Source organism: Erpetoichthys calabaricus, chromosome 15 (genome assembly GCF_900747795.2).
Source record: "Erpetoichthys calabaricus chromosome 15, fErpCal1.3, whole genome shotgun sequence".
Classification (NCBI taxonomy): Eukaryota; Metazoa; Chordata; class Cladistia; order Polypteriformes; family Polypteridae; genus Erpetoichthys; species Erpetoichthys calabaricus.
The window spans coordinates 21,424,928-21,448,795 of NC_041408.2; the positions used below are offsets into that span (position 1 = coordinate 21,424,928).

At 42.2% G+C, this 23,868-nt stretch overlaps 1 protein-coding gene across 1 annotated transcript in view; it reads left to right on the forward strand.

Annotated features, from left to right (window-relative positions):
* zgc:172076 overlaps positions 1–23,868 on the forward strand; it is a 37,578-nt gene that overhangs the window by 7,982 nt on the left and 5,728 nt on the right. Inside the window, exons 3-6 of the mRNA XM_028820300.2 lie at positions 1,615–1,810; positions 9,558–9,712; positions 12,326–12,458; positions 17,684–17,849. Coding sequence (XP_028676133.2) covers positions 1,615–1,810; positions 9,558–9,712; positions 12,326–12,458; positions 17,684–17,849 — 650 coding nt within the window. The remainder of the gene's footprint in view (positions 1–1,614; positions 1,811–9,557; positions 9,713–12,325; positions 12,459–17,683; positions 17,850–23,868) is intronic.

Below are 23,868 nucleotides of genomic sequence, written 5' to 3' on the forward strand. Positions count from 1 at the left end.
ACTGTATATCGCTGATTTTCTGCTGGTTCATGGATTTCTGCGGACAATGGGTCTTTTAATTTCTGGTACATGCTTCCTCAGTTGGTTTGCCCAGCTGATTTCATACAAGGGACGCTGTTGGCAGATGGCTGAGAAGCTACCCAATCAGAGCACGTATTACATATTAAATAAAACTCCTCAAATATATTGTGAGCAGAGGGGCTGTTCACGCCGCTAGAGGATACGGACGCTCCTCTAAAAAATGCTGAAAAAAGACTACCTTGACATTACTCCCTTCCTTGCTGGGCTTACTTGCGGCTGCTTTGTTGCGCGATATGCTTCCCATGCGGTGCTTCGCATACTTAAAAGCCCAAACAGCACCTATTGATTTTTGATTGTTTGCTTTTCTCTCACTCTCTCTGACATTCTCTGTTTCAGACGTGCACTCCTTTGAAGAGGAAGATATGTTTGCATTCTTTTAACTGGGAGATGGAACTGTCATCTCTGTCTTGTCATGGAGCACGTTTAAACGTTTGAAAAAGAGACAAATGTTTGTTTGCAGTGTTTGAATAAAGTTCCTGTCTCTACAACCTCCTGTGTTTCTGTGCAAATAAAATAATTCTTTGCATTTATATAGTGCTTTTCTCACTACTCAAAGCGCTCAGCAATTGTAGGTTAAGGGCCTTGCTTAAGGGCCAAACAGAGCAGAGTCCCTTTTGCATTTACAGGATTCGAACCGGCAACCTTCCGATTGCCAGTGCAAATCCTTAGCTTCAGTGACCCAAGTGTGACAATATAAAAATAACCATATAAACATATGGTTTTTACTTCGCGGATTTTCACCTTTCGCAGGGGGTTCTGGAACGCAACCCCCACGATCGAGGAGGGATCACTGTACACATGGAAAGCCTTATGAGCAAACCTGCCTGCATCAACTAGCTCCTAATGAGCTACTTGATGCAATGATAATAAAGCACTGAAAAAGCATTCTCAAAGGTGTTGAAACACAACATGCAAAAGCACAAATATAGAGCTTATTGCTATGAAAATAGAAAATAACTTTAAACACCAAAGTCTTGCTTTTCAAATAGAATCAGGAGAGCTGATCGTACTATGCTCCCAGGTCTACATTTATAGGGAGAAAATTTCTGCCACGATGTCACGCATTAATTCATGTAGCTGCATAAACTACATTACATAGGAAAGCACCTGTGACCTAATTCCTGGAAGACAAGGCAAACTTACCAGTTAGACAAAAGTATTGATACTGGCTCTGGGCTGCTGACCATTTTGGTATTGCTTGACCTGAATGCAGTGTTTGATACAGTCTCCTGTAGTATTTTGTTACATTAGTTTCCATTGGACTCACTCATTTTCATACAGAATTGTAATACTATAACTCAAAAAGGATGAAAACAACTGCATCAGACAAAAACAAAAAATCGGCCAACCACATGATGTCATCAACAGTCATTTTCTGACCCCACTGATCCATTTCAGGGTTTCAGGAGACCAGAGCCTGTCCTGGTATATTTGAGTACAAGGAAATAACCAGTCCTAGATGGGGCTATTAGCAAACCTAGCAACTGGTCTAAAAGAAACGATTAATGATAATAATTTCTTACCTTCTTACAGGCTTTGTCAAGAGACACTGGAACTGTGATTAAGATTTCTAGGCTGTCTGCTGAGGAGGAGTTTCCGGAGCTTCGTAGAAACTATACACTTATGGCCAGGGTGCTAACAGTGCCAATGTATAAGCGCCTTTGTCAGAAAGTCACAGAAAGTGGCTTCACCTTTGATGATGTTATACAGCCAGGTTTAGAAGACCCTGGTAAGTATAGTTAAAACATCATGAGTAGCCATTTTTTCCAGTTTACTATTATTGTGTGAAATTGAATATGTTGTTACTAATTTCACTGCTAAAGGAGAATGAGTAGCACATGATATACTGCCAGATTAAGATAAGAGAGAGTGAGGGTGTAGAAGTGAGGAAGTTATGTAGTAAGGGTAATTGAGATGATGTAGTTTGGATATGTGGAGGTGAGCTGATGCACTGTGACATAGGCAGAGGAGATGAAGCCAAAATGGTTGGAAATACTGAAGGATGACATTGGAATAATGGGTCTCACCCTAAGGACAGGAAGATTTAAACTAAATGAAAGGAAGTTGAAGTACTGCATACCAAACCTGGACAAACTCAGATAAAAGTCATTAAATAGGATAAGCTGTGTATTGCTACTACGGACTGCTATGTTTAAAGAAAGAATCTTGCACTGTTATGGCTACAAACCATAAGGTTAGCCTGTACCTAATAAGATCCAAATGATCAGATTGAAATGCTGAGATGTTTTAAGACAGGACTATTCTTGAGGTTTTGATTGGATTTGACAGTTATTAGGTATTAACACGGACCCATTCTAGGTGACTCACAGCAAAATATTTCTGTTAGCATTCTGGAAACCCTTCATTTCTTGTTTAAATGTTTCTTATGTTATTGTTAACAGAATGTTGAAAAATGCAAGAATATAAGTATTGGGATTAAGATACAAACAAAGCCTGGTTTATTCACAGTAGCATTTCAGCCATTTGTGTGTCAGTGGTGTTGTAACTTGCATTATTCATGCTGTAATACTGAATGTGGTTGGACATTGATAGTTTGGGCAGTATTATGTGAAATGTTTTTATTTTATTATGTCACTTCATGTATCCATGGCTTACAGGTGGCAGCACAGAGTAACTAACTGGAGTAGTGGGCAAGTTGATGAGAACCCCAGAGGGGCAGCAGGTTTTCTCCTTTTGTTGCTGTTTTTCTCTTTGTATTCAACCTTTGGTATTAACATCCAGGTGTGTCAAGATGATATGTAGTTATTCTTCTTTCACAAGGTGTCACTGATTCTTAGTTAGGTTTTATGGAGACTTCTTTAGATTCAATGAAGACTTACTAATTAAAAAATGTACTCACCAAAAAAAATATACTCACTGGCCACTTTATTAGGTACACCTTGGTAGTAGCGGTTTGGGCCCCCTTTTGATTTCAGTAATTGTTCATGGCATAGATTCAACAAGGTGCTGGAAACACCTTTTGTCCATATTGACAAATTTGAAAAGTGTCAAATTGAATTAGGGATTTGCTGTCAGCCATGACTTGATCAGGGAGATGGTGTTTTCCCATTTATTGATAGCATGTGCAGGTACCCCATTGATCCGTGCAGCTGATAGTTCTGATAAAGCAAGGTTGTAAAAAGAGGACTTCCAGATCAAGAAAATGGCAGATTTGGGATTCTTCCATTAGGAAACTATTAGTCTTTTGCCTGCTATTGTGGCCAATGAGATAATGAGATGGTAGTGATGAGAAAGAGAGTAGAAAAACCTAACAGAAGTAGAGTTGTAGGAGAGCAAGGTCTAGATATAGATAAAATGGAGTAGAGGACTGCTGCAATCGAAGCCCAAAGAACAGCGACAGTGGGACTTTCTCAGAACGTGTAGGGAAAGGTGCCCTGTACATTAGGGATTCACTGATGGCAGAGTGAATCAGGGGCTAAGCCCATCAGGAAACACTTCCTAGGGTAATAATAAACTCCATGGACAGTGTTGTGGTGTGAAATTTTGCATATAATTTGATAAATATTTTGTAGGTCTTTATTTGTAACTTATAACACTAATGTCTATCATTGATAAGAACAGCAATAGTTTGATGGTTACGAACCAGTCCTTTCTAATTTTACTACTGGGTTGGGGGAAGTCCCTCAAACCAGTTTGACAAGTGATTCTCAGCAGGACTCTCTCAATCAACCCCCACAAGAAAGCCAGACTACCTAGTTGGTAAACTTCACCTTAACAAATGGTTTTGGGGACAGGTGTGAAGGTATCCTGTGCCCCACATATCGGAAGTAAATCTGTTTGGAACTGGTTTGTATCAGAAGCCTTTAAGTACCATGATGCCCTATTGGCTGTAGGTTTTGGACAGAGAATCTATAAATTTGCTTGCTTTACCCCTCTCTCTCTCTCTCTCTCTGTTACCAACTGATAATGGAGCATCTCACACACCATAAAATGAAAAGGACAACACAATGAAGAGCACAGCTAGGCAGCCATATTGAGACGGGCATGTGGCCTGTTCTGAAGAAAGCTGACCAAAAATGAGGACTTAACTAGAGCTAGGCAGCCATACTGAGATGGGCATGTGGCTTGTTCTGAAGAAAGCTGACCAAAAATGAGGACTTAACTAGAGACATTTTAAGTAACTAACAAGTCTGTGTGCCGCCTGAAACTACACATCAGCATTTATCAGGTTGTATGGTTGCCAATATTTAAATGTACTTTGCTTATTGTTATTATTTATGATTATCATCAATAATACATTATTTAAAGTGTAATTTAACTCCTGCGGTGGGCTGGCGCCCTGCCCGGGGTTTGTTTCCTGCCTTGGGCACTGTGCTGGCTGGGATTGGCTCCAGCAGACCCCCGTGACCCTGTGTTAGGATATAGCAGGTTGGAAAATGACTGGCTGACTTAACTCCTGCTTGTCTGTTGCTACTCCTAATTGCATGAGGTTATAAATGTAGAAGGGAAGGTGGGGAGAAGTTATATGGTACAATACCTTAGAAACAGTGGTAAGTCTGGGAGATGTGAGGCATTCTGACAAAGGTTACACATTAATAATACAAAAGGCAGAAAGTAGAGTCATACAGAACTCTACCAAGGAAAAACAGACAATTTAATATTGGATGTGTTGGTGATTAGAGTTCCTAGAGGAATTTGTAATGTTTTTAAAAATTGTGCTCCAACAAAATGATGTTAAATTGGTTAGATCATTGATCCATGTTTGAGTGATTGGGATAGGTGTAGTTATGAAATCACAAAAGTGGGCATACAAAAAGGAAATACGTTTAGTAGAAATCAAGGGTGAGAAAAAGTACTCAAATAATGGGTGGTTGGGAATGCGGACAGAAAAACTTACTCAACATACAGTCATGGCCGAAATTATCAGCACCCCTGGAATTTTCTTTGAAAATGCACCATTTCTCCCAGAAAATTATTGCAATTACAAATGTTTTGGTATACACATGTTTATTTCCTTTATGTGCATTGGAACAACACAAAAAAACAGAGAAAAAAAGCCAAATCTGACATCATTTCACACAAAACTCAAAAACCGGGCTGGACAAATTTATTGGCACCCTCTACTTAATATTTGGTTGCATGCGCTTTGGAAAAAAATAACTGAAATCAAGCGCTTCCTATAAACATCAACAAGCTTGTTACACCTCTCAACTGGAATTTCCGACCACTCTTCTTTTGCAAACTGCTCAAGGTCTGTCAGATTTGAAGGGCGCCTTCTCCCAACAGCAATTTTGAGATCTCTCCATAAGTGTTCAGTCGGATTTAGATCTAGACTCATTGCTGGCCACTTCAGAACTCTCCAGTGCTTTGTCTTCAACCATTTCTGGGTGCTTTTAGAGGTATGTTTGGGGTCATTGTCCTGCTGGAACACCATGACCTCTGACGCAGACCCAGATTTCTGACTTTGCGCCCCAATATCTTTTGGTAGTCTTCAGATTTCATGATGCCTTGCACACAGTCAAGACATCCAGTGCCAGAGGCAGCAAAACATCCACAAAACATCTTAGAACCTCCACCATGTTTGACTGTAGGTACTGTGTTCTTTTCTTCGTAGGCCTCATTCCGTTTTCTGTAAACAGTAGAATGATGAGCTTTACCAAAAAGCTCTACCTTGGTCACATCTGTCCACAAGACGTTCGCCCTGAAGGATTTTGGCTTCCTCAAGTACATTTTGGCAAACTCCAGTCTGGCTTGTTTATGTTTCTGTGTCAGCAGTGGGGTCCTCCTGGCTCTCCTGCCATAGCGTTTCATTTAGTTCAGATGTCGACGGATAGTTCGAGCTGACACTGTTGCACCCCGAGTCTGCAGAACAGCTTGAATATGTTTTGAAGTTGATTGGGGCTGTTTATCCACCATTCGGACTATCCTTCGTTGCAGTCTTTTATCAATTTTTCTCTTCCGTCCACGTCCAGGGAGATTAACTACAGTGCCATGTGTTGTGAACTTCTTCATTATGTTGCGCACAGTGGACAAAGGAACATGAAGATCTCTGGAGATGGACTTGTAGCCTTGAGATTGTTGATATTTTACCACAATTTTTGTTCTCAATTCCTCAGACAATTCTCTGCTCTTCTTTCTGTTCTCCATGCTTAGTGTGACACACTCAGACACACAACAGAAAGACTGAGTCAACTTTTCTCCATTTTAACTGGCTTCAGGTGTGATTGCTATATTGCCAGCACCTGTTTCTTGCCACAGGTGAGTTCAAACGAGCATCATATGCTTGAAATAAAACGATTTACACACAATTTTGAAAAGGTGCCAATAATTTTGTCTGCCCCATTTTTGGAGTTCTGTGTGACATGATGTCAGATTTGGCTTTTTTTCTCTGTTTTTTTGTGTTGTTCCAATGCACGTAAAGGAAATAAACATGTATATACAAAAACATTTGTAATTGCTATAATTTTCTGGGAGAAATGGTGCATTTTCTGGGAAAATTCCAGGGGTGCCGATACTTTCGGCCATGACTGTACGCCCTGAAGTCCTTCTATTTCCACAAAGAAAGCCCACCATTTATTCTGGAATTTGCATTCATTTTCGCATCTGCCATGTCTGTGAACACATTGTTATACCATTTCAGGCGAGTTTATAGTCGTTTTTCTTACCTGATTGGAATAACTGGAGCCCCGGCAGTTCTCAGATTTATTTATTCTCTTCATCCCACGTACTGAAACAATGTGATTGTGACATTTTTTCATTGATTATTTCATAGTTGTCTGCTGAAGAGAGACATCAATTCACATCTGGGAAACAATGTACAGGAGTGTCAACAACAGACACAGGAGAGGATTTGCCGAGGTACAAAGCATATATAAAAGTAGTCAAGTTTGTGCCGGAGGAAGGAGACAGCAAATCGCACCTCGGTACCATCGTTCAGTGGCGTTGTCTGTGGTGGAAACAGGAGATCTTTCGTGTAAAAGAAAGGAAAAGCACTATTAATCAAGTTTTTCTGAATAGATTTTAAGAGTTGGCAACAACGTGGTCATTTGAAGTGCAACAATTTAGAAAAACTGAAAGAAGGATAGGAGTGTGACATACACACTGATGAAATAATTCAAGATTTAAGAAACGCAACACCAATCAGCGTCGGCTGTGGCACTTCTAGTGATAAATTGTTTAACCTCTACTTCTTATGGTGCCCCTGTGCACAGTTTGAGAATCACTGCTGTACAGATCCTGTCTGCCTACAGGGGGTCAGACTGCACGATACACAAGACCAGCCTCTCAGACAGCTATAGCTCAGTGTATCATACCATCAATCGCTTCTAAAGGTTTTTATTACCGTGAGATATGAGACACGGGTGTGACCACAGCTGATCCAGCATTTCTGCAACTTCTGTCTGTGTCAAGATGTGTTTTCTTTGTAACGGAGGCAGCCCGATATGTGACATTTACTGTATCTCCAATAGCCACAGTGGTGCAGTGGTTAGCACTTTTGTGACATTTTTAGTCACAATAATCATAACCCTAAGGGAAACCTCAAAGGCTATTGCACCATTAGAATCCACTCAAAACTAAATTGTTTTTTTTATTTGATTTCAAAAAATATAAGGATAACAGGGAAAGACATTTTTATATAGACATTTGAACTCCAAACTGGCGTCCAACATACTCCACAGCTTTATAAAAGAGAATAAAGTGACGCAGGTCTATGAAGTCCCAGAGGCCCACAGATTTGACTGAGCAAAAGCAAACTGGCACATTTACAGTGCATCCAGAAAGTATTCACAGCGCATCACTATTTCCACATTTTGTTATGTTACAGCCTTATTCCAAAATGGATTAAATTCATTTTTTTCCTCAGAATTCTACACACAACACCCCATAATGACAACGTGAAAAAAGTTTACTTGAGGTTTTTGCAAATTTATTAAAAATAAAAAAACTGAGAAATCCCATGTACATAAGTATTCACAGCCTTTGCTCAATACTTTGTCGATGCACCTTTGGCAGCAATTCCAGCCTCAAGTCTTGTTGAATATGATGCCACAAGCTTGGCACACCTATCCTTGGCCAGTTTCGCCCATTCCTCTTTGCAGCACCTCTCAAGCTCCATCAGGTTGGATGGGAAGCGTCGGTGCACAGCCATTTTAAGATCTCTCCAGAGATATTCAATCGGATTCAAGTCTGGGCCACTCAAGGACATTCACAGAGTTGTCCTGAAGCCACTCCTTTGATATCTTGGCTGTGTGCTTAGGGTCGTTGTCCTGCTGAAAGATGAACCGTCGCCCCAGTCTGAGGTCAAGAGCACTCTGGAGCAGGTTTTCATCCAGGATGTCTCTGTACATTGCTGCAGTCATCTTTCCCTTTATGCTGACTAGTCCCCCAGTCTCTGCAGCTGAAAAACATCCCCACAGCATGATGCTGTCACCACCATGCTTCACTGCAGGGATGGTATTGGCCTGGTGATGAGTGGTGCCTGGTTTCCTCCAAACGTGACACCTGGCATTCACACCAAAGAGTTCAATCTTTTGTCTCATCAGACCAGAGAATTTTCCTTCTCATGGTCTGAGAGTCCTTCAGGTGCCTTTTGGCAAACTCCAGGCGGGCTGCCATGTGCCTTTTACTAAGGAGTGGCTTCCGTCTGGCCACTCTACCATACAGGCCTGATTGGTGGATTACTGCACAGATGGTTGTCCTTCTGGAAGGTTCTCCACTCTCCACAGAGGACCTCTGGAGCTCTGACAGAGTGACCTTCGGGTTCTTGGTCACCTCCCTGACTAAGGCCCTTCTCCCCTGATCGTTCAGTTTAGATGGCTGGCCAGCTCTAGGAAGAGTCCTGGTGGTTTCGAACTTCTTCCACTTACGGATGATGGAGGCCACTGTGCTCATTGGGACACTCAAAGCAGCAGAAATTTTTCTGTAATCTTCTCCAGATTTGTGCCTCAAGACAATCCTGTCTCGGAGGTCTACAGACAATTCCTTTGACTTCATGCTTGGTTTGTGCTCTGACATGAACTGTCAACTGTGAGACCTTATATAGACAGGTGTGTGCTTTTCCAAATCATGTCCAGTCAACTGAATTTACCACAGGTGGACTCCAATGATGCTGCAGAAACATCTCAAGGATGATCAGGAGAAACAGGATGCACCTGAGCTCAATTTGGAGCTTCATGGCAAAGGCTGTGAATACTTATGTACATGTGCTTTCTCAATGTTTTTATTTTTAATAAATTTGCAAAAACCTCAAGTAAACTTTTTTCACGTTGTCATTATGGGGTGTTGTGTGCAGAATTCTGAGGAAAAAAATGAATTTAATCCATTTTGGAATAATGCTGTAACATAACAAAATGTGGAAAAAGTGATGCACTGGGAATACTTTCTGGATGCACTGTATATCCCCGGCCTAATTCAATTTTGCCATGTTGTCCTTTAGACAAGGGTTTGTAACAGGTTGTTCCTGACACCAGCGTTCCGCATGACTGACTTTTTCCTTTGTTTTTACCCTCCTTCAGGTGACCCGGCCAGAGTGACTGTTGGCTGTGTGGCTGGAGATGCTGAATCCTACAATCTTTTCTGTGAATTTTTTGACCGCATCCTCAAACTTTGTCACCATGGCTTCCAAATGACACAGAACCAAAAGAGCAACTTCAATCTGCACAACTTAAAGGTAAATGTGACGTTACTTGAACTTGCTGACAAGGCTACTAAATGTGAAGAAGGCATGTTGTTAACAGAAGGCTCAGTTTCAGTCTCGGGGGAGAACATGGCATGTGACGTCATGGTATTCACAAGATATGAATGAGCTTCTGGTTTGTTCAGCGGCTATGCTTTATTTTCTCAAAAGTTAAACCTACATCGAGATTTTTTTCCTATTTGAACTACTCTTGTTTACCTAAGTGTTCTTCAAAAAAAACAAAAAAAAAAAAACCTTACAGCCTGAGGGCATTTTTTAGCAATGTCCACCTGAGGGGGGTACCACAGCGGATCATCTTCTTCCATATCTTTCTGTCCTCTGCATCTTGCTCTGTTACACCCATCACCTGCATGTCCTCTCTCACCACATCCTTAAACCTTCTCTTAGGTCTTCCTCTTCTCCTCTTCCCTGACAGCTCTATCCTTAGCATCCTTCTCCCAATATACTCAGCATCTCTCCTCTGCACATGTCCAAACCAACGCAATCTCACCTCTCTGACTTTGTCTCCCAACCGTCCCACTTGAGCTGACCCTCTAATGTACTCATTTCTAATCCTGTCCATCCTTGTCACACCCAATGCAAATCTTAGCATCTTTAACTCTGCCACCTCCAGCTCTGTCTCCTGCTTTCTGGTCAGTGCCACCGTCTCCAGCCCATATAACATAGCTGGTCTCACTACCATCCTGTAGGCCTTCCCTTTCACTCTCGCTGATACCCTCCTGTCACAAATTACTCCTGACATACTTCTCCACCCATTCCACCCTGCCTGCACTCTCTTTTTCACCCCTCTTCCATAATCCCCGTTACTCTGTAGTGTTGATCCCAAGTATTTAAACTCATCCACCTTCGCCAACTCTACTACCTCATCCTCACCATTCCACTGACCTCCCTCTCATTCACACACATGTATTCTGTCTTCCTACTGACCTTCATTCCTTTCTGCTATAAAGGCAGAACAATCAATTTGTCACTAACACCTGACAGATAACTTCTCAAAGGTTACAGAATTTGTGTGTGTCAAATTTAAACATTCCTTTACTGCTGCTAAATTAGAAGAAAAAAAAAAAACATGTGCTTACAGTAATATTATCAAATGTTTGTTTGCAATACAGTAGATCTCATGTACAAGTAATGGCAGGGCAGTTTGTTCACCTTTGTGGCATTCCCACATATTTTTCATGTTGATAACAGAAAGAACTAAATAGTTTCTGCATTTGGCACCATGGGTCCCCTTTCACTATCCAAAGCCTCTCTAAACAGGGATCCTGGTCAGAACAATTTTATTGCAATTAAAGCAGTAAATCATATAAAACCTCTGAACCCCATCCCCTAATACTCTGTTACACCCACGTACCCCACACCTACACATCTACATCAGACTATTTGCGTTGTCTGTGAAGATTCTCAGTCATCCAGGTGAAATTATCTGGTAGTTGAGTCATGGCAACTGGACTTCTCTCTTGTTAGGTAGATACGTTTCACTGCTCATCCAAGCAGCTTCGTCAGTCTGACAGACTGCGATGACTCAACTATCCATTCCATTTTCCAACCCGCTGAATCCGAACACAGGGTCTGCTGGAGCCAATCCCAGCCAACACAGGGCACAAGGCAGGAACCAATCCCGGGCAGGGTGCCAACCCACCGCAGGACTCACACAAACACACCCACACACCAAGGCCAATTTAGAATCGCCAATCCACCTAACCTGCATGTCTTTGGACTGTAGGAGGAAACCGGAGCGCCCGGAGGAAACCCACGCAGACACGGGGAGAACATGCAAACTCCACGCAGGGAGGACCCGGGAAGCGAACCCGGGTCTCCCAACTGCGAGGCAGCAACGCTACCCACTGCGCCACCGTGCTGCCCATGACTCAACTACCAGATAACTATTTGCATTGTTTGCTGCTGCTTCAAATAGTCTATTTTTTCATTCTACACACCCCCAGTCGTGTCTCATTATGTTCATACATGGACATCTGCGTATCGTTGGAGACGTCACAGACGCAGCCATCCAATGGTATGAGGTTTGCAAGTGTGTGACCCACTGAGTCTGAGCTGATGACCCGGAAATGTGAGGTGTACTTGCCAGAGGATGCTGTCAAAAAAAAGCTCCCCCTATTTCTGCCTTACCCAGAAGTGCTTCCCACAGGCTATGCCCTGACATCGGAAGTACTCCCAGGTCTTGTACCGCACTTCTTTTCAGGGAGTCAGAGTTGGGAGGCAGAGGATGAAACTCACCTGGAGCAGTGGAATGAGAGGAAAGACAGAGAGAAGGAAAAAGAATATTATTTGTATTTGTGCTTGTGCAACCTTCAGAAGAAGCCTGTGAGAGGTATTTGTGCATAATAAAATCTTTATTTGAACCCGGGACTTGTGATGATAGATAGATAGATAGATAGATAGATAGATAGATAGATACTTTATTAATCCCAACGGGAAATTCCAGCAGCAGCATACATTTCTTATGATTTAAGGGTGTTTACACAAATTCAGACTTTTTGTAAAACAATTTTCTCTGTCCTTGTCTAAACTTTGTTTCATTCTGGCTCAGGTTGTGGCTCTGACCTTCTCGATTTTCGCGTGCAGGGAGCTGAGACCCTTGACGGTGATTATGTATTGAGCTGTGAGATGCGAATTTGCCGGAATGTTGAAGGCTTCTCGTTCCCTACACACTGCAGCAGAGGAGAACGCCGGCAACTGCAGAGTTTGGCTAAGCAAGGTTTGTCATTTCCAGTCCATTCTGCATTAGGATGTGCACTCTCGGTCCCTCCCTGTGTTAGTTGGGTTTTGTTGTATCTACTGTAAATAAAAACAAAATGTCACCATCATGAGCATTAATGTCATAGTGTACCTTGACATGCCTTGAATGCACAGCTGTTTAACTTTATTGAAAACCGAGTGAAGGAGATGTCTCTATTATGCCACTCTTAATTTAGGCTATTGTGATTGAGGTAAAGTGAAACTGACTGTAAAAAACATGCTTGTTAAAAAATATAACAAATTAGCAAGGGTTATGAAACCCAACACATCAAGTTCAAAATTCTATACAGACTCCAACTGCTTCCTGCGAGCGGTTTCTGACGGGCCTCACTGCTGATGCTCTCTGTCATTTATGTTCCCTTGGTTTACCTGGCACTTTTCTCCACATGTTCTACCACTGTCGCTCTGTCTTTTCTTTTTGGACAAACGTATGTCACCTACTGTCTTCCTTTCTTTCCTGTAGTATCCCTCTGTTACCTCAAATCTTTCTTCTTTTAGTTCTTTCTAGGCTCTCGCTCAAACTCTCTGAATGCAAGTTATTCTGTCTGGGTACCCCTGGCAGCCAAACTAATTATTGCCCCCCCGCTTGAAGACACCTGAATGCATCACTGTTGACAACTGGCAGTCCTCCTTCTACAGCCTAATATGTCTGGGAGGTATCTGCAGCGCGGATTAATGGTGTGTCCAGTAATGTAATTGAATCCTGGTGTGCTGCGGCTCAATTGTGTAAATCTTAGCTTGTAACTCCTATAACATATGAATGGCGGAAACAATTTATTCACAAAACATACTTCATATGTGCAAGATAATTTACAGGAAGGTCTCAACCTGTTCTCCATCATGCACATAAACTGTCCACGAAAATTGGATATACAGTAAGTATATACATAGTGTATAGCATAGCGTACATACTATTAGTGTTAAGATAATTTTGACTCACCTTATATACACACACAGTGGAACCTCGGTTTGCGACTAACTTGGTTTATGAGTGTTTTGCAAGACGAGCTAAAATTTTTAATAAATTTTGACTTGATAAACGAGCGAGGTCTTGCAATATGAGTAGTATGGATACGCTTTGTCTGCTGAGCGTCATGTGAGCACAACTGAGCTGATGGTTCTTCTCTTTCTCTCTTGCTGTGGGATTGTGGGCAATCGTCTCCTATTCTCCGTCTGAGTCGGCATGCCTCATTCATATAGTCAACATCCGTACGCATGTATACTGTTTACTACAGAATTGTGACTGTGTGTGTGTGTGCTGTGACATGCGAGTCCACACAGAGCCATAGCAAGGTTTGGGGCAGCTACCTGTATAATTTGGTCGAAAAATGAATACAGCAGTGTTGTGCACAAAACCGAGTCCAAAACAGAACTGAGGGATTAGGGGAAAGGTGGAGGCTTTTAAAGGGGAAGACAGGAAGTGAGGTCAAAGGGGTTGGGCTCACAAGGATCTTCAGCCATAGGCTCGAGCCTGGACGTGACATTACAGGGGCCGGAGCCAGCAAGGTCTTCTTCCATAGGCTCAGACCCAGAAGTGATGTCAAGAGGGCCAGGTGAAATCTCCCATGAATGGTCTGCAGAAAAGGGAGAAAAAGAGTCAGTGCACTCTGTCACATCCTGGTCTAATTCGGAATTGCCCTTACTCAAGCCCTTTAGCTGCTTCCCATGCGCATGTGTGTGACAATTTATATATATATATATATATATATATATATATATATATATATATATATATATATATATAGTGACATGTGAGTCCCTGTCTTGAGGCTGAGGCACAGTACTTTAGCAAAACCAGCTTTATTCATCTTGAAACTGGAACAGCACGGTTATTTATTGTAGCAGGATCTACCACTCTCCTATACACCAACACAAGGCCAATTAATCCTTTCCCTGCATTTATAATGTTCCTTGCATCACCCATCGATGACAGACACTTGTAGCGTGAATGTGATCGGCTCAGATTTGCTTTTGCTGCGAGCCACTACAGTGCTGGGAGCCTGCGGTTACCCTGGAAACCAAAAGGCTGTGTTTCACAGACGCGGCGATCACGCTTTAGGACGCTCTTCGGCGTGATGTCCCGTTGGGAGGAGTTGTAAAAGAGTTTACAAACCTTTATATAGTGTATATATATTTATATATATATATATATATATATATATATATATATATATATATATATATATATATATATATATATATATATACACATACATATATTTTTTTCTTTATCCCTTGGCTCAGGATGGATGGGAGAGGGTGGGTTGAGTTACTTTGTATGATTTGTCCGTTGATAGATATATTCTGTCAATTTGTCTTTATTTAATAAAAAGTTGATCACAAAAAAAAAAATAAATCAGCTGATAATAAAAGAGATAAAATTTGTGGCAAATGGCTGACATATGCAGAGCAGTGCTATGGTCCTACCGTGAGATGTTTGTGACGCAGATAGTTTCCTAGTGGCATCAGCAAACAGAAGTCCTCCACAATGACCAATACTTCTGTGCTGTCTTTGCTTTGCGTGTAAGGTCATCTCCATCTGAGGTCCAGATTTTCATTAAGGATATGTCTGTACTTTGCTCTGTTAAGCTTTCTCTCGACCCTATCTAGTTTCCTAGTCCTTGCTGCTGAAAATCAACCCCCTAGTTATGATTCTGCTGCTGCCACCATACTTCACTATTGGAATGGCATTGCACAAGTGATAAGCAGAGTCTGGTGTCCCCCATATATGACTCTTAAAATCGAGGCCAAACATTTCAATCTTGGCTTTATCAGACCAGAGAGTCTTTTAGGTGCCTTTTTGATAACTCCAAGTCGGTTTTCATGCACTTTTTACTGAGGAGAGGCTTCCTTCTGGCCACTCTCTCATAAGCCCAGATCACCACAGTGTTGAATTGATGGTTGCAGTGATGGGATTTTCTCCTGTCTCCACACAGAGTTCATCCAGGTCCGTGGTCACCTCTTTTACCATGCCCCTTCTCCTACAATTTCTAAGTTTGATTGGGCATCCAACTCTAGGAAGAACCCTGGTTGTTCCAAACTAATTCCATTTAAGAATTATGGAAACCACTGTGCTCTTGGAATCCTTCAATGATGCAGACATTTATTTGTAGCCTTCCCACATCTGTGTCGGTGTGACAGCTCCTTTGACCTCATGGCTTGGTTTTTGTTCAACAATGGAATCTTCTGCAGACAGCTGTGTGTCTTTGCTTATCACCACAGGTCAGCTGTAGAAACATCTCAATGATGATCAGTAGAGCCTGATTATAAAGTGTCATAGCAAAGGGTCTGAATACTTGTAACCAATTAGATATTTCAGATTTTTATTTTCAATAAATTTGTGAAAATTTATGAAATGTTGTTTTTGCTTTGTTATTCTGGGGTATTGGGTGTTGATTAATAAGGGAAAAAATGAATCCGCACAAGGCTATAATGTAGAAAAATGAGAAAAAGGAGAAGGGGTCTGAATACATTCTGAGGGCTTCATATGGATATATGTGACCAGTGGACAGACCACAAAGGAGCCAGGAAAATCTTTGAAGCACCAGCCAGACTACCGTACTTAACTGTAGGCAGTGGGACAAAGAAACAAACAAAAAACAAAGGAAGTTCAGTGGTCTTAGCACAATAATCAGGCGTAGGTTCAGCCAACACATTAATCTTAAGACAAGAAATCCAGGAGGGTTCTGTTAGCAGGAGCTCTGACTCCGTTGCCGGTTGGTCTTCCGGGGAACCACCCATTTTTATTGTGTCCTGACTGGAAGGGGCAGAGTCTGTTTGCGGCTGAAGGTGGGACTAGGCCTCTTCCTTGAGCTTTATCTCTGAACTGTGGATGAAAAAAGGAAGACAATGTTGTTGACAGTGCCCCCTCTCATCCTGGAGTGGTATTGTTTATCTCGACAGAGCCAGGAAAGTGATCGCCAGGTGCACATGTGTGACAATGTATATGTATACATATGGGTGTGTGTATAAAATAGTTCTAAATCCAGTATATTTATGTCATAAGTCCTGGATTTCAAAGTTTTATATTATAAGTTTTAAATGATATGGCAGGCAGTGTGGTGTAGTGGTTAAGGCTATGGACTTCAAACCCTGAGGTTGTGGGTTCAGATCCCTCTACTGAAACTGTGTGACCCTGAGCAAGTCGCTTCACCAAAAGAAATAATAATAATAATAATTCTTTGCATTTATGTAGCGCTTTTCTCACTACTCAAAATGGAACCAGTTGTATCATAAATGTTGTACAGTCGACCCTTGATATACGACTGGCCTGACATGCGAACAACTTGCTTTACGACCAAAATTTTTGTTTTGAATTACGACCAACATCTTGCGTTACGACCCGAATGCAGTCACGTGTATCCATTCGTGCGACTGTAAACAAACAGCCGAGAGCATTTGTAAGCGTCAGTCGGAGCCCAGATACATGTGTTTGTGGACGTAATTTTGGTCAGTGCAGTGATTTATATAATTTATTTCGATAATTGCTAAGGAAGGAAGCGAAGGTAACGAAGGTAAAGAAAGCGATCACAATCAAAACTAAGAAGGAAATTGTGCGGAAATATGAGGGTGGTGTTTGTGTGACCGATCTCGCTAATATGTACAACATGTCGAAATCCACCATCTCGACAATTTTACAAAGAAAAGATTTGTATAAGGAAATTCCTTCCAAACAATAACCACCTTCCATTTCATTCTCCTCCTCCTTCTTTCCTGCAAGCCAAAGATGTCAACTTAAATGATGAGTACAGTATGAAATTGTTGTTTCTGGTAGGCTTGGCACTTTTTATAACTTTTTGGTTAGTACATTAGAAAAAATATTGGTGTTTTTGGTAAATTATGCACATTATACAACCCTTTTCTATTAAAAAAAGTTAAGTAAGTGTTGCTGTGGGTGGTTTGGAACGCATTATGGGTATTTCCATTATTTCTTATGGGAAAAATAATCTTGACTTACAACCAACTTGAGTTACAACCAGCCCTCACGAACGAATTGAGTTTGTAAGTCAAGGGTCCACTGTACGTCACCTTGGATAACGGCGTCAGCCAAATAAGTAAGTGTAAATGACCCTCATTGTCACATAATAGTATTGTATTTGCAGGCTTGTTGGTGGGGCAGGAGGCAACTTGCTTGGAGTATTTGCCTTTATGGATATAAACATTGAATTTTATTTTTTTTTTTAGCCTTTACCAAAATGGACACAGCCTTTCCAGGTAAATACTGGCCACTACATGAATTGGCACAGGAGGCAACAGATCCAGGAGTGAATGAATGTATAGCCACTGGCCCCTCTGTGATGATGATGAGGACTGGAGTGGCCAGAGATTGGCCTGATGCTCGTGGTGTCTGGTAGGTCTGATGTCAGAACTCCATTATCAAATTAGTTGTGGCATTGTTGGATTATGGTGAGGATACCTCTGCACTGCAGTGCACACAAGGCTCTCACAAGACTCGCAGATCTCACCTTGGGCTTTTAGATTGATGGAAGAAATACAAAGCAATGCTAGAGTAGGGGAGAAAGTAGGAAAACTTTCTCCTATGTTTTAATTCAATTTGCTATTTTTTCTTATAAAATATTATCCTATACAGTAGCATGCAAACATTTGAGCACCTTTGCTTAAAATGTCTGTTACTGTGAGTACCGTATATACTCGCGGATAAGTTCTCCTGAGGATTAGTCGGTACTTGCTTTTACAGTATAATTTCTGGTACTTTATAATGTCGGTCATATAAGTCGAATGTGGAAAAGTCACGCTATTGGTACAAGGGATTATGATATGCTAACACACCTGAGACAGGAACCACGGAGCACATGATAGCCTTTTTTTTTTATGTGGGTGCGGCAATGCACTGTATCAACATGTGCTCCTAACCTCTGTCTCTCTATTGTACCTACGAGATCACACAGTAATACCTGAACTGTTGCACTGTTTTGTGTTTTTTGTATCTCACACCCTCATACACCTTTATCGTAAGAGCATCCCTTATCTACAGTGCATCCAGAAAGTATTCACAGCGCATCACTTTTTCCACATTTTGTTATGTTATAGCCTTATTCCAAAATGGATTAAATTCATTTTTTTTCCTCAGAATTCTACACACAACACCCCATAATGACAACGTGAAAAAAGTTTACTTGAGGTTTTTGCAAATTTATTAAAAATAAAAAAAACTGAGAAATCCCATGTACATAAGTATTCACAGCCTTTGCTCAATACTTTGTCGATGCACCTTTAGCAGCAATTACAGCCTCAAGTCTTTTTGAATATGATGCCACAAGCTTGGCACACCTATCCTTGGCCAGTTTCGCCCATTCCTCTTTGCAGCACCTCTCAAGCTCCATCAGGTTGGATGGGAAGCGTCGGTGCACAGCCATTTTAAGATCTCTCCAGAGATGTTCAATCGGATTCAAGTCTGGGCTCTGGCTGAGCCACTCAAGGACATTCACAGAGTTGTCCTGAAGCCACTCCTTTGATATCTTGGCTGTGTGCTTAGGGTCGTTGTCCTGCTGAAAGATGAACCGTCGCCCCAGTCTGAGGTCAAGAGCGCTGTGGAGCAGGTTTTCATCCAGGATGTCTCTGTTCATTGCTGCAGTCATCTTTCCCTTTATCCTGACTAGTCTCCAAGTTCCTGCCGCTGAAAAACATCCCCACAACATGATGCTGCCACCACCATACTTCACTGTAGGGATGGTATTGGACTGGTGATGAGCCGTGCCTTGTTTCCTCCAAATGTGACACCTGGCATTCACACCAAAGAGTTCAATCTTTGTCTCATCAGACCAGAGAATTTTCTTTCTCATGGTCTGAGAGTCCATCAGGTGCCTTTTGGCAAACTCCAGGCGGGCTGCCATGTGCCTTTTACTAAGGAGTGGCTTCCGTCTGGCCATTCTACCATACAGGCCTGATTGGTGGATTGCTGCAGAGATGGTTGTCCTTCTGGAAGGTTCTCCTCTCTCCACAGAGGACCTCTGGAGCTGTGACAGAGTGACCATCGGGTTCTTGGTCACCTCCCTGACTAAGGTCCTTGTCCCCCAATCGCTCAGTTTAGATGGCTGGCCAGCTCTAGAAAGAGTCCTGGTGGTTTTGAACTTCTCCCACTTACGGATGATGGAGGCCACTGTGCTCATTGAGACCTTCAAAGCAGTAGAAATTTTTCTGTAACCTTCCCCAGATTTGTTCCTCGAGACAATCTTGTCTCGGAGGTCTACAGACAATTCCTTTGACTTCATGCTTGGTTTGTGCTCTGATATGAACTGTCAACTGTGGGACCTTATATAGACAGGTGTGTGCCTTTCCAAATCATGTCCAGTCAACTGAATTTACCACAGGTGGACTCCACTGAAGCTGCAGAAACATCTCAAGGATGATCAGGGGAAACAGGATGCACCTGAGCTCAATTTTGAGCTTCATGGCAAAGGCTGTGAATACTTATGTACATGTGCTTTCTCAATTTTTTTATTTTTAATAAATTTGCAAAAACCTCAAGTAAACTTTTTTCACGTTGTCATTATGGGGTGTTGTGTGTAGAATTCTGAGGAAAAAAAATGAATTTAATCCATTTTGGAATAAGGCTGTAACATAACAAAATGTGGAAAAAGTGATGCGCTGTGAATACTTTCTGGATGCACTGTATGATGGAGCGTACGACCAGAAGAAAATATGAAGCTGGTTTTATATTAAAAGTTGTTGAAGTGGCAAAAGAAATTGGCTAAGAAATTGGTAACTACGCTGCAGCAACAAAACTCAATGTGTCTGAGAAACTGGTGAGAGATTGGAGGAGGCAAGAAGATGTAAAAAAAAAAAAAAATTAAGTGTTGCATTTTTGAACGGGCACATGAGTTGGGGTCTGATTTTATGATCGATTTTTTGGGTTTCAAGGCCTGACTTATACGTGAGTATATACGGTAGGTAAGTGAGCAGAAGATGAACTGATCACCAAAAGGCACACAGTTAAAGATGACACATTTCAGCATTGTATGCAATATTAGTGTATTGTTTTTGCTTTGTACAGTTGTACAGTGAAAAAAGGAAATGAGCACCATGCAAGAGTTAGGGCATCCTAAGATATCTGAGGTCTCAGATAACTTTTCTCAAGGTCTCCAGACCTTCATTAGCTTCTTAGGGTTATGTCTTGTTCACCGTCATCATTAGAAATCCCCAAGTAATGCAAATTGCAAAGCTCTGACTCCTCAAACCATCCCAACAATCAGCAGCAATGGGCTCCACTAAGCAGCTGCCTAGCATTCTGAAAATAAAATAATTGATACCCACAAAGAAGGTGAAGGCTACAAGACGATAGCAAAGTATTTTCAGGTTGCTGTTTCCTCAGTTTGTAATGCTATTAAGAAATGGTAGTTTAACAGGAATGGTGGAGATCAAGTTGAAGTCTGGAAGACCAAGAAAACTTTGTGAAAGAACTGTGTGTTGGATTGCCGGAAAGGCATATAAAAACCCCGTTTGACTGAATAAGTCGTTCAGGAAGATTTAGCAGACTCTGAAGTGTAGAATAATGGGTCTGTGGCTCAGCAATTACTGGCCAATATTAAATAAATAATCGTATCCCAAGGAGGTGCAAACTCTAATCGGGTGCGGGTGTGTGTGAGTGCGTTTTGCTCTGCCGTTAATTGGAGAACTGGCTGACCATACCATACACGTGCGGATCGAGCGGTTCCTCACACCTGCACCCAATTCGGCAGCAGAGAATAAAGGCGCCTGCTCTGGACAAAAAGGGGGAAAAAAATAGACTGGCATCGGGGGAAGGCAGGGGAGAGCGAGAGCGCACACTGAAAGGAACAAGAGGGAGCTCGTCGGGAGTGAACTTCAGGGCTGCGGGAGTCTGAAGCTGAAGGAAAGGCTCCTACTGAGTGATTGCTGGGGAGAAGGAGTTGTCCAGCATGCGGTGTCTCCCGCAGAAGCGAAGGGACAGGTGGCAAGGGATGTGTGCGGCTCAGTGTTGGGCCCCAGGATTGCCGAGGACCGGGTAATGGGGACCTGAGCCAAGCTGTGATGGGTGACTGCACCTGTTGGTGGGCCTCTCCTTCTGCAAAGTCCAAAGATGATAAGGAGAGGAGGCGCCAGGTTTAAAAGGGCACTATTTGACGTTCAAAGTTTAGTGGATCATCTCTGGCTTTTAAGCACTGATTTTAATAGTTTATTTACTGGACTATTTTTATGGATTATTTATTTATTTATTACGGATTGTGCACTGCACTTTTGTTTGCCTGTTTTAATAAAAGCACCAAGGCACTTTTGCACCTAATCCTTGTTGTGTGTGCTGTGTCCTCATTTGCTATGCCCATCCTTTGGTTACGATACAGATGATGGTGGGTTCAAGAGGCTCCCTAGACCAACTGCAAGTGTGGAGCCGACCCACGCCATCACATGGAGTGGTGGTGCACTGTTGTACTGTGCAGCAACACCTCAATAAATATGACGTTCATGGTAGAGTCAGCAGAAAAAAACCTTTAATGTGTCCTAGCCATAACAGTTTGTGCCTGAAGTTTGCAAACGAACATCTAAACAAGCCTGGTGCATTTTTGGAAATAGAACCTTTTGGCCACAATGTGTTTGGAGAACACCTGTCCAACTATTAAGCATGGTGGTGGATCGATCAGGCCTTGGGCTTGTGTTGCAGCCTGTAGCACAGGGAACATGTCATTGGCGGAGGGGAAAATGGATTCAAGTAAATACCAGCAAATTCTGGAAGCAAACATCACAGCATCTGTAAAAAAGTTGGAATTAAAAGGAGTCCTACAACAAGATAATGATCTGAAGCAGACCTAAAAATCTACAATGGCCTACCTCGAGAGGCCCAAGCTGACGGTTTTAGATAGATAGATAGATACTTTATTAATCCCAAGGGGAAATTCACATTCTCCAGCAGCATACTGATACAGTAAATAATATTAAATTAAAGATTGATAATAATGCAGGTAAAAACAGACAATAACTTTGTATAATGTTAAATGTTAACGTTTACCCCCCCCCGAGTGGAATTGAAGAGTCGCATAGTGTGGGGGAGGAACGATCTCCTCAGTCTGTCAGTGGAGCAGGACGGTGACAGCAGTCTGTCGCTGAAGCTGCTCTTCTGTCTGGAGATGATCCTGTTTAGTGGATGCAGTGGATTCTCCATAATTGATAGGAGCCTACTGAGCGCCCGTCACTCTGCCACAGATGTCAAACTGTCCAGCACCATGCCTACAATAGAGCCTGCCTTCCTCACCAGTTTGTCCAGGCGTGAGACATCCTTCTTCTTTATGCTGCCTCCCCAGCACACCACCGCGTAGAAGAGGGTGCTTGCCACAACCATCTGATAGAACATCTGCAGCATCTTATTGCAGATGTTGAAGGACGCCAGCATTCTAAGGAAGTATAACCGGCTCTGTACTTTCTTATACAGAGCATCAGTATTGGCAGTCCAGTCCAATTTATCATCCAGCTGCACTCCCAGATATTTATAGGTCTGCACCCTCTGCACACAGTCACCTCTGATGATCACGGGGTCTATGAGGGGTCTGGGCCTCCTAAAATCCACCACCAGCTCCTTGGTTTTGCTGGTGTTCAGGTGGTTTGAGTCGCACCATTTAACAAAGTCCTTGATTAGGTCCCTATACTCCTCCTCCTGCCCACTCCTGATGCAGCCCACAATAGCAGTGTCATCAGCAAACTTTTGCACGTGGCAGGACTCCGAGTTGTATTGGAAGTCAGATGTATATAGGCTGAACAGGACCGGAGAAAGTACAGTCCCCTGTGGCGCTCCTGTGTTTTCCATGGCCCTCACAGTCCCCCGTCCTAAACATCACTGAAAATCTGTGGCTACATCTCAAAAGAGCAGTGCATGCAAGGCGGCCCAAGAATGTTACAGAATTAGAAGCCATTTGCAAGGATGAATGGGCGAAAAATACAGCAAGAAAAAACTAAAAGACTCCTTAGCTGGCGTCAAAAAATGTTTACAAGCTGTGATACTCGCCAAAGAGGGTCTTACTAAGTGCTGACCAGGTTGGTGCCCTAACTTTTGCTTCAGACCCTCTTCATTAATTTAGTATTTTGTACCTGTGAATGACGGAAATTAAAACGTTACCTTGCTTAAAATACCAAAGAAATGTGTCGTCTTTGACTTGATGCCTTTTGGGTGCCCAAACTTTTGCATGCCACTGTAGCTGGAGAAGTGAGTGCTCGGCCCACAGCTCAGCCACTTGTTCTTCATTTCTCTCACAAGAAGCAGGTCCATAGCCATCAGTTGCCAGGTGGAGATTTCTCCCTCCTCCTCCTCTTACAATTTGGTAAATTAGTTTGAGACCTGCTGGTCTTGTCTGGGCTATTCTTGTTGTTTTGCTGCTTTGCTCCAGTCTATGGTAATGTTTACT